The 11,873-nt window shown below is 34.8% G+C and overlaps 1 protein-coding gene across 3 annotated transcripts in view; it reads right to left on the bottom strand.

Moving 5' to 3' along the window:
* Positions 1–3,158: 3,158 nt before the first annotated feature.
* Positions 3,159–11,873, bottom strand: part of TMBIM4 (transmembrane BAX inhibitor motif containing 4) — a 32,063-nt gene continuing 23,348 nt past the window's right edge. For all 3 annotated transcript variants that reach the window (XM_032288199.1, XM_032288220.1, XM_032288209.1), the window contains 3 exons: positions 11,076–11,193; positions 4,040–4,085; positions 3,159–3,495 (listed from right to left, as the gene is read on the bottom strand). In XM_032288199.1, coding sequence (XP_032144090.1) covers positions 3,289–3,495; positions 4,040–4,085; positions 11,076–11,193 — 371 coding nt within the window. In that variant the 3' untranslated portion in view covers positions 3,159–3,288. The remainder of the gene's footprint in view (positions 3,496–4,039; positions 4,086–11,075; positions 11,194–11,873) is intronic.

Here is an 11,873-nt window from a genome sequence, read left to right as displayed (position 1 = left end):
TTGAAAAATATACCCTTTTACCCCTTTTTACTTATGTCCCTCACCAGTTATATAAAAGCAGTTCTAGAAAAGTGGCCTTAGTATATTTATAAGTCTAATTCATGCCTTTGAGTATGCACTCTATTATAGGCACTATGTTCAATTTGCAAACATGAAGGAAACTAAACTACTCTTTTCAGGAAACTATATCCCCTAATGGACAAACAATGCTTAAGGGGCCAACTAGACATTGCAGAGGCTCCTCACAGAGCTGAAAGGAGCGTGTGTGTGTGTACGTGTGTGTGTGTGTGTATGTATGTATGTGTATATATATGTATATAAAACTAGAGGCACAGTGGGTGGCCCTGAATACCTTACAGGAAGCAGACCGATTTTCTCATTGAAAAGGTATGCTACATGATGGAGAACAGTCAGTGGGGCCCCTGTAGTCAGTCCTCTCCCATGGAATCCCTGATCTGCACAATCACTTAGTAAGGAGCAGGAAGACTTCTGGGATTCAAATAGTGACCCCATGTTGCCTATTCCCTAGATGATGGGAACTTTAAGAAAATGCTCTAGAAAGATGAAAGGTAAAAGCAAAAAGTATCTAAGTTCCTAGCTGCTCCAAAAAAAAGGCCTGCCGGCTGTTGACCGCTAATCCCTAAAAATGCATCAGGTGGACTGAAGCCAGGTCTGAGAAGAAATGAAGGCAGGTATACACGGCCTACTGCATCTGTTTCCCCAAATAACATTCAAGATATACAGATGTTCTCAGCTACTACTCTTTCTTCATTTTCCTCCTACCTCTTAGCTGTTCTTCCTTTGGCCCTTGCACACTGACTTGCCTGTTGCTCTGTCCAAGTCCTGCTAATTCCACTGTCTTACTATTAATATTTCTAGAGTCTGAATATTTTCACCTTTGCTGAATGCAATGCTTTAAAATGGTCTAGGTATATTCCCTACCTAGAACTCATACCTATGTACAGTGGGACACATACAGGGACTTAAATAGCAGCATTATGAGTAAAAAAAGGAAGAACTACATAAAATTCATTGACAGATCATGGGAATAAACCAATGGTTCATTTATAAAATATAGTATTTTATACCAAAGGTTTTCAAACTTCTTGGTCTTGGGATCCCTTTATACTCTTAATAATTATATTGATCATATCTGAAATTAAAAATTTTTTTTGGAAATTTAAGTCATTTAGAAAGGATAAATTTATTACGTTAACATTTTTGTGGAAAATAACTGTTTTCTAAAAATAATGTAGTGAAAATGGCATTGTTCTACATTTTTAAAATGTTAGATCTACTTTTGCTTATACAGAATCTTTAGTCACAAATCAGTCCATTTAGCCTTTGAGTTGAAAATAATAGTATTAATAACATCAGTTGACATTAATTAAGCACTTAATTTGCTATATCTCTCTCATTTAATCCTTATGACAGCCTAATAAGCTAGGCATTATTATTATCATTATTCCCATTATGAAGATGAGGCAAAAGACATAAGGAAGGATAAATAACTCGATAAATGTTACACAAGCAGCTGGTTGGATTGCAAGGATTCTAATCTAGATGCTCTTACCCACCATGCTATGTTAAACTTGATTGCATTGCATCATGCACTTGAGAATTCAACAGTTAATTAATCATAATAGGGTCAAATTTACATCTAAAAATCATGCAAGTTTAAATCAATACTACTTTAATTTATTTCAACTTAATAGCTGGGAAATGCTTAGGGGGTATTGTGGGCTGAGTTGTAGCCCCCCCCAAATTCACATAATGAAATCCTAATCCCAGCATCTCAGAATGTGACTGTATTTGGAGATAGGTCTTTAAAGAGATAATTAAGGAAAAATGAGATCTTCAGGGTGGGCCCTAATCCAATATGACTGTTGTCCTCATAAGAAGAAATTTGGGCACAGACAAGTATAGAGGGAAGACCATTTAAAGACAGGGAGAAGACGGCCATCTACAAATCAAAGAGAAAGGCCTCAAAAGAAACCAACCCTACTAACACCTTGATATTGGACTTTTAGCTTCCAGAACTGTGGGAAAGTAAATTTCTTGTTGAAGCCACTCAAGCTGTGGTGCTTTGTTATGGCAGTCTAACGAACTAGTACAATTAGGGAATTTGAGAAAATTTCATTGGTTACTGGTACACTGACCTAACATGCTATGTGGACCAACACAAATGAAACCATAAGACAATATTTCACAAATATTTTTATTTTGAAATAGATATACTTAATGGCTGATGACCCAGTATCTTTGGTGTCCTCTAACCACATTAGCATTCTGTAATTTCAAAATGAAATCTATACTTTAAAAAACAAACAATGTCAAATTTTGTCATAATAATATCTGACTTTCGGGCAGACTTTTAATTTTAGTACAACTTAAAATGTCATTAACATTCTAATATGATTTTAATACAATACTGAATAATTCTCTGTGGAATTTATTTTTTATATATTTTTCCTTTTCAATTAGATGAAAATCTCCAAGCAAGAAGAGATTTATAGTTTGTTTTTTTGTTTGTTTTTTTCTTTTTTTTTGAGACAGAGTTTTGTTCTTGTTGCCCAGGCTGGAGTGCGTAGTGCAATGGTGTGATTTCAGCTCACCACAACCTTCACCTCCTGGGTTCAAGCGATTCTCTTGCCTCAGCCTCCTGAGTGGCTGGGATTACAGGCATGCACCACCACCACCGGATAATTTTGTATTTTTAGTAGAGACAGAGTTTCACCATGTTGATCAGGCTGGTCTCGAACTCCCGACCTCAGGTGATCCACCCACCTCAGCCTCCCAAAGTGCTGGTATTACAGTCGTGAGCCACCTCTCCTGGCGGAGATTTACAGTTTATAATGGTAAACACACTACTATTACAGAATCAAAGCCAAATCAGTATTACTTAATAATTCAGGAAAAAATTAGATAAAATCACTAGACAAAGGTAAACTGATATTCTTATCTACTCATAATTATCTTTGAATTGTAAATAGACAGCTATGCGTGGATAATTTAGGAAGAAATACATTTTTAATAGAATTTTGATAGCTCTTAACTGACATCCTAAATCAAGGATTTAGAGATGAAGTATCATAAAGAATAGTAAGATTTTAAAGTTCTCAGAGTAATACAGGATACAAATAAAGACTGTAACAGTATTTAATCATTGTCTGAAACTTTATTACTTAATGGAAGTTTCTATATACTGCTACAATTACTTTTTTAATCCTTTTTTTCTCACTAAAAAAAAAAATTTTTTATTCTTCAGTTGAGCCGAGATGCTTTTAATTACTTTTTATTTACTGCTTCCAGAAATCGTAACAGGTGCAGGAATAGATTGATGATATCCAAGTAGAGGCTGATAGCAGCTAATATGTATTCTTCAGGTGACAGTTTATGCATCAGTGAGTGTGTGTCATAGATGATGAATCCACAGAAAAGAAGGGCTCCTGCAGCAGCTAAGACCAACTCCACTGTCTCACTATAAAAAAATAACTATAGGGAAGACATTAGAGAAATATGATGATATTTGAGAACAGTGCTAAGAAGACTTAAGTTACTTCCTCTAATGATTTACGGCTACATTACACATTTGACAGTGGTGCACAACTTTGAATACAAATGTTAAAAGCAGAAAAAGGCAAGGCAGGTCCAAACTTGCTTCTTTTGGATGAAAGGATGAATGAATGGATAGATTCCTTTAAACTAAATTAACCACTTTGAAAAATAGCATTCCAAATATAAATTATTTTTAAATACATTTATTTTTTCACAATTAAATGTGCCATTGGAGCTTGGCAGTTATAAGAGGGCCTCTTTCTATATAATTTAATTCGTTTATTTATTCATCTTTCTTTCAACCGATAATAATGACCAACACAAGACCTTGATTTTTTAAAGGGATAATTCTATAAACAAATGTTCTGGATAATTATAACTAAATGTCCTATCATAAGAGTATCTTTTATAGCTTTTTGAGGTTATTTATATTGGCACAGCCAGAATTATATTTCAAGTTAACCATTATAACATAACTTACCTTGAAGAATCCTGACAAGCACAAAATCCACAAAAAAGCAAACAGCCTATAAAAATAAAAGTTTAGTAATTTAGAATATTGTTCCTTACAAAACAACTTTGTAAACCCATTTAACACTTTCTGAAAAAAACATATCCATCCAGACTTTTTGCCAAAGAATAACTAAAATGTAAGAATTTGTAAACATACAGTGAATATAATGCCCATTTTGGATTTTTTTAAAAAGAAATTTAAAAAACAGCTATTTCTTCAACATTTGTCTTTATGGTATAAAAACCTAGTTAAAGTATAATTTGTGAAGTTTTTATTGGAGCACAAAATATAGATAAAAGCAGAAATATTACAAGTATTTTAATTTGGAGATTTACAAAAACTTTTAGAAAATACATAAACAAATGAAATATGACTGTACTTTTAAGCCAAGTAATAACAAGTTATTCTGTGAACATGCATATCTATTAAAGTTCACAATGTACTTTCCATTTCATTCTTATGTATTATAGAATTCAATCAATGGACACATCTGACACTGCTGTAATTCTATGAGTTACAATTCAATTGTTATATATAGAGAGTATAAATTATATGAGAAACGACATCTAAGAAGTCAGTCTTTTGTTATCAAATATGGGGCATATCAGCTGCTTCAGGTCATAAGGAATTACAAAAGCCAAATTTATCCTCCTTCTTTAAGTAAAACCAGACAAAATATATGAAGCAACAGTTTTTAGACACCAGATGGCAAATAGCACAGGACAGGGGTTCCTGAGATAAAGGATACAAAGAAAGTGAAGTCTATGTATTTGCACTGGCTACAGTTTCCAGGCTACTGTGTAGGGATAAGAACCCATACAGACATTTATGGTCTCCTCTGAGTTTAGCAGACAAGAATTCAGAGGTCAGGGAAGCCAAGGTGGCTAGAATTTGTAGGGCAGAGTACCAGAAAAAAGAGAACTATCCACCAAGAGTGAGCACTCTGGTGTATGAAAAGGGTTCTCCTAGAGTCTATAGCTAAGATCTGATTGATACATGCATGTGAGGAGGTGACCAAAGCTGGAGAAAGTACCACCATTAAGAAGCAGGCAGAACAATCATCAGAGTTCACACAGGACTGGGAATAGTTTGCATTTACACCAGCCAAAGCAGAAAGACCTCCTAAGACATGCACTGAGTAGTACTCTGAAGGGCCAAATTAGCCCCTAAACTAAAAACTGTTCTGGACCTGCCTAACAGAGCCTCAAAAGGCTTACTTTCCAAGGAGCTTAACTGTATCCTAGGAGAACAAAGCCAAATATATTTAAAGTTAATACTTTACAACAAAATTCAGCACCCAACCATGTAAAATTTATAATGACCAGCATTGAATAAAAATTATAAAGGCATGCAAAAGAATGAAGGAAATATGACCCATAACAAGGAGAAGAAACAATCAATGGAAACACATCCAGAAATGACACAATGATAGAATAAGTAGACAATGACATTAAAAATGTATTCCCTAGTTCAAGGAGATCAAGGAAAGAATGATCATGAGGAGAGAAATGGAAGATATATTTTTTTTTCAAAGGACACAAATTGAACTGAACTTTAATTAAAATACAATATATGAAATAAAAATGCTCTGGAATTAATAGATTAGACACTGAAGATTACTAAATTTGAAAACAGCAAAAAGCAAACAAACAAAAAAAGAACAGAACAGAACATCAGTGAATTAGGGGACAACATTAAGAAGTGTAACATATATGTAACTGGAGTTTCAAACAAAGGAGAAAGAAGGGGAGACAGAAAAATATTTGAAGAAATAATGGCCCAAAATTTCCCAGATTTGAGCTGGGCACAGTGGTATGTGCCTGTAATCCCAGCTACTCAGGAGGCTGAGGTGGAGGGAACACTTGAGCCCAGGAGTTCAAGTCCATCCTAGGCAACACAGCAATACCCCATCTCTTAAACAAATTCCTTTTCCAAATTTGATGAAACCTTTACATTGTCAGATACAAGAAACAGAAGAAGAAAAGTGGAAAGGAAGAGAAACACACCAAGAAATACTGTAATCACATCAATGAAAACCAGTGATAAAAAATGGTCAAAGTCTCAAAGTAGCCGGGGCGGGGGGAGGGGGCGCGGGAAACATATATAAAGGAATAATAAGAAAGACAGTAAACTTCTTGTCAGAAACTACATATGCCAGAGGACAGTGGAATGACATCTTTAAAATATTGAAAGCAAGAAAAAAACCCAAAACCTAAAATTATAACTTTCAAAAATAAAGACAAAATAAAGATTGTTTTTTCAGACACAAAAGGTGACCAACAGACAATAAGCAATGTTAAGAAGTCCCTCAAATGATATTAGATGGAAATTTAAAGAGATGAAGAAGAGTAGAAATGGCAAATACATTGGTGAACATAAAAGACTTCTATTTTTTAACTCCCTTTAAAAGATAATATAATTTTTAGATCAAAAATAATAAGGTATTATGGAGTTTATAACGTGGAATTAAAAGTAATGGCAACAATGGCATAAATGCAGGGAAAAGGAGATACAAGTATACATGAAATGGCATATTATTTGAGGATAGACTGTAATAATTTAAAGTCGTGTATTATAAAACCTAGAAGAACCTCTAATTATAAGAAGTATAGCTAATAAGCCAATAAAGGAGATAAACATGACCGTCTTAATCATCACACCAAATGTAAATGGACTAAATCAACTAAAAGCAGAGATGGTCAGATTGAATTTTTGAAAACCAAGATCCAACTATGATTTCTACAAAAAAAAAAAAAAAAAAACCACCTTTAAATATAAAGATACAAATAAAAATAAAAGGATGGAAAAAGATATAGCAGGCTAACATTGCTAACACAAATTAAGAAGAAAGCTGAGGTGGGTATATTAATAGCAAAGTAGATTTTAGAGCAATGATATAGAGCTTAAGAAGGTCACTTCATAATGATAAAGGGGTCAGTTCACCAAGAGTACCTAACAATCCTAAATGTTTCTGCATCTAACAATGGAGTTTAAAATAATATGATGCAAAATTATAGAATTTACATGAGAAATAAACCAATCTATGCTTGTAGTATTAATTGATAAAACAAGTACACAGAAAATTAGTAAGCAAACAGAAGACAACATTATTAACCAACTTTACCTAATTGACATTTATCAAATACTCCATCCAACAGCAGCAGCAAAATACACATTCTCGTCTAGTGTACAAAGAACGTTTACCAAGATACCATTTAAAAAAAATGCATAAGGACTGAACTCATAGAAAATAAGTTATCTCACAATAACAGAATTATTTATTGTAATGCTATTTGGTGAACTGAAGGCAGGATGTGATTCTAGTCCTCAGCTGTCTCTCTGAAAAGGCCCTAAAATTTTTCAGGGTACATCTGGGATATCTAAGTGGGAATGAGATATCATGCTAACTCACAATATAGATCCTTCAGGACTGAAAGGTACTTAGGATTTGCTTTTTCATTCTTAAACCCTAGGGAAACTCCAAAGCTCCTGTATCATGAGATATGGGGAAGGTGATATTAAGAACTTAAAACATCCAAGATATTACCCTACTTGGAGGCTAACAAGTTAGTCTGGCACAGTTTCATGGATACATCAAGCTCCTAGGTCTGAGGATAAAGGACAGTTTATAGTAATAACAGTAGTATCAGTATTTTAATGATAGAGCCCAGTTTGTATAAGGTGATGCCAAGAAGGCCACATGACACCTACACACACACTGGGTTGTGTTACAAGATAGGAACTTTGAATTTAGGGAAGCAAGTCTTTTTTATAATGTAAAGTAAACATGGTAGCCCTCTGCTCCAGTGAGCACTATTTGTATCTTCCCAAGCTGTTCACTATTGGAAAAAAAAACAAAAAACCTTAAAAAGATAGTCTGGAACAAAGGGCAGTCAGCACATCATTCACAGGACATTCAGAAATACAGGAGACCCATGAAAAATCCTCTCCCATTCTTGTAGGCTTCCAATAAGACATTAGGATAGGGCTGCCAGAGGTCTCTGGACATTAATTTACTCTTGTTATTCACAAACTGGATAAGATCCTACATTTCAGCCTGATCAGACACTATTGACAATACATATTAAAACAGATATCTTTTCTCCTCGACAACATCCAAGTTGAAACCTGACACTAAAACTTAGGCTTCCTGGTTAAGCAACATGTTCCCCCCAGGGACCTAAATGTACACACACTAAAAGGGTTATTTAGAGTCACAGGCTCCATTTGGTAAGCTTTTGGTAAGAAATTCAGCCTAAGAGTTATCAGTTTATAACAGCATTTTCTATACCTACTGTAACAGGTAAAGATTTGAAAGTCATGTCCTACAAATAATCTGCCTAAGTTGTTACTCCACTCTACTTTGACTTATATCTCATTAAATATTTAAACATCAAAGACAGCAAACTTTCTAAGAATATAGATAAGATATGCCATAGATATAGTGCTGATTTTGCCATTCTAACGACTCCATCTATAGGAGTGACAAATAAATCCTATCCTCTTCCCTCTCAATAAAAAGCACAGAATAAGAAATAACCTACAAACAGTGATGTCCCAGTAAACTGACTTTCTGGGAAAGAAAATGAGCCCTGATTTGTAGTGCTTCCTAATTTCTGTGGTGTACATATATCCTCCATGGCCTATTTTAAGCTTCAACTGGCAAGTTTAAATCATAACTGCCAAGATGCCTCTTACAAGCTGGCACAAGCCAATTCTAGTACACCAATGACCAGTTGCCATAGTTATCAAATGTAGTTCTGAGATTTAATTCCTTTTGTTGCAAAATTACTACAGGATAATAATGTTGTAAAAACATCACAGCTTTAAGTCAATCTATGAAGCACTGCCACCACTGCCGATACTACCATACGTTTAACACATATTTCTTCAGTCCCTACTATCCCATAAACAGGTCAGAAGGAACAGCCTATAAACGTTTTGAAGAAAATATTTTCAAATAAAATCTTTTCCCTCAGTCTTTATATCCCATTTTGGCACTTAGCTTCCACAACCACTTAGGCTTTGATGCTTCACAGTAAAGTAGTTTTATTTAAAATGCAATAAAGTGCTACTCTTAAGTAGCTGAATCTACGGCAACTGACTAAAGTGTAATTATTATTAGGATTTTGCTAGAGAGTCATTATATGGCAATATCCAGTAACAGAGAGCAATACATGTGATTCAGTAGAGAACAAGAGCAGAAGTGAAGTGTTAAGGTTTTAAATGGGTATGCTGTGATCAAGTTTCCATTTTCCTATCACCCAGCTGCTTGGTGGTAAAGAGGCTGGAAACTGCTAAGACTGGAGAATAGAGAGACTGGAGAATAGAGAGAGAATAGAGAGAATCATAGAGAATAGAGAGAGAGAATAGTAATACAGCTAAGAGACAATTTTGAAGGAGTTCTGTTTCCAGTATTACAGTAAACAAGAACTATTTCAGGCTAATTACTGACCCTGTCCCACCCTGAAAAACTACTAACGTGATGCATAAAAGAGAAAACAAAGAATACCTTCTTAAAAACATCAAATAACTGTCAAGATAGAATGGAATTACCAAGTCAAAATCTAGGTAAAAGTGGAAACCCAAAGAAGTAATCATGGTACTATAGCTGAATTTACCCAACTACAAGAAAAGTCATCAATGCACTAAGCAGGGGTAAATTAAGGGGTGGGGCAGAGAAGAACTATCCCTGGGAAATTGCCACCACAAGCTATCCCTTTTCGGATTTGTAGTCTAAATGAGTAACATCTGGGTGGTTGGGAAAGCATCATAAGCCATGAATTTAGTTTCAAGTAGACCCAATTCAATAGTTTTCCCAGATGCCAGGCGAAAACCCAATTATTGTAGGGAAAACTGCACCTTCGACTGACGCCTCAAAGAAATTCAAAAAGTAATTTTTCAAGGACAGTTACATAGTCAAAAATAACCGAACACACAAAGAAAATACTATAAGAATTATCAGAAATGGCATACACACACACTTAGAAATATCTGGTCTCAGATCTATATGATCACTGTAATGTCATTTGTATCAATAAATGTAAAGTTACTGTGAAGAGGCCGAAATATAAGGCAGGTTTACCAGAAAAGGATTTGAAAGATGATACTGCAATGAATGAAGGGGAAGGAACAGTTGGAGACTGAGTTGGGAAGAGGAAGTAGAACAAACTTTTCATCATATATGCCACACAAATATATATGAAACATCCTTCCAAAAAAGGAAAAGGACATAGAAAATATTACCTCTCCCTAAATCAAACTCTATTCTAATAAAACTATTTAAGTAGTCTGCACAATTGTCAGTGTTGGCTAACCAATTGTATTTTATCTCTATAGAGACTTCTGGTGTTCTGGATTACCAGAATAAAAGGGGTGAGGGAGGAAAGAAAGTTTAGCAAGAGCAGACTTTTGTAAATAGTGTTGTAACAGGAAAAAGAAAAAGAAGAGTATGCGCCAACAGGAAGCCACTGTGAGCTTAGAAAAGAGTCCATGCATTCCTACCAGGTGAGGGCAACGCAGTACCATAATCCTAATATAAAAAGGATCAGTCTGTATATTTGAAGAAGAATACAAGTTAATCTAGATGGATCAAAAGGTTTTAAATTTCATGCAGACCCTTTCAATATCTGTACTAATTACAGTGCTTTTTTCCACAAAGATGTGGATGGTCTTGGTAAGATTTATGCTAAGACAGACTGAAATTTCAGTAAATTCCATAATGTTCATAAAGCATACAAGCTTAAACTCTCTGGAAAGCTGATTTTTTTTTTTTAAATTCACTTCCCTTTCTCTACAGAAGAGAAGCAAGTAACTCAAAGCCACTTTCCATTTCTGTGTATGTTCTGGGAGAGTAAGGCCTGGCCCTAGTATTCAAAGAGATGATCTCTTATTACCCTCCATTTTAAAAGACAGTACCCAAAGATAATAGTGGAGCACTTTCCTCAAAACCACCTATAATAATTAAAGACATCTATTATATCCAAGAATATATATAACTTACCCTGCTCCTAATTTGCTGAAATCCCTCTTAGCTTGCAGAGTATACATAGTCAAACCAAAAAATACTCCAGTAGTCAGTATGTAAGCTTGCAGAATAATATGTACATCATAGAAAGTAACTGTAAAATTAAAACACTGATTACCATGCATATAAACATGCTCAATATAAAACAGCTTTTTCTGGCATTTTACAGAAATGCTTCATTTTCTCCTTTACTTTATGGCAACAAAAACAATTATGAAAAGGTTTCTTATCCATCCTTGAATGCATGGGTACAATGAAACCACATCCATAATGCAATTAACAGTCTCCAGAAAATTCATTCATACAGAATTGGGGGGTCACATTATTACCAAATTAATGAAATGACTAGAAAGCTCTTATGCCTGTAGACAGGAGTTTTAGGGATACGGTAGAGTGATTCTCAACTATCTCTGTCCCAGTCATAGTTTACCACCATCTGTGGTAATTGTCCACTATGGTTTCAATATCAGTAGGGATGATTCTGGGTTTCCTGCCAGACTGGGAATTTTTGGACAGTAGCAGCAATTCCAGCAGTCACCTGGTTACACTTTTTTTCTTTCCCAAATCAAGGCAATTGGGCAAGAAAAATATTGAGGCCTGTCTAGGGTTGCCTACCATTCACTTACCCTGCAGAAGACAGAAATCAGCTACTAACTGCTTTATATCTAATGTGTATTATCTTGGAGTACACTATTGTGGGGTTTATTGAATATATGCCAAATTCCTTTCTATAATTTTAGAATAACCATCCAGTCAATTATGGCTATTATAATA

The sequence above is a fragment of the Sapajus apella genome, unplaced genomic scaffold (genome assembly GCF_009761245.1).
Source record: "Sapajus apella isolate SASKATOON/1434 unplaced genomic scaffold, GSC_monkey_1.0 scaffold2, whole genome shotgun sequence".
In the NCBI taxonomy this organism is placed as follows: domain Eukaryota; kingdom Metazoa; phylum Chordata; class Mammalia; order Primates; family Cebidae; genus Sapajus; species Sapajus apella.
The sequence above is the reverse complement of the archived record's forward strand: the minus strand, read 5'-3'. Positions and strand labels throughout refer to the sequence as shown.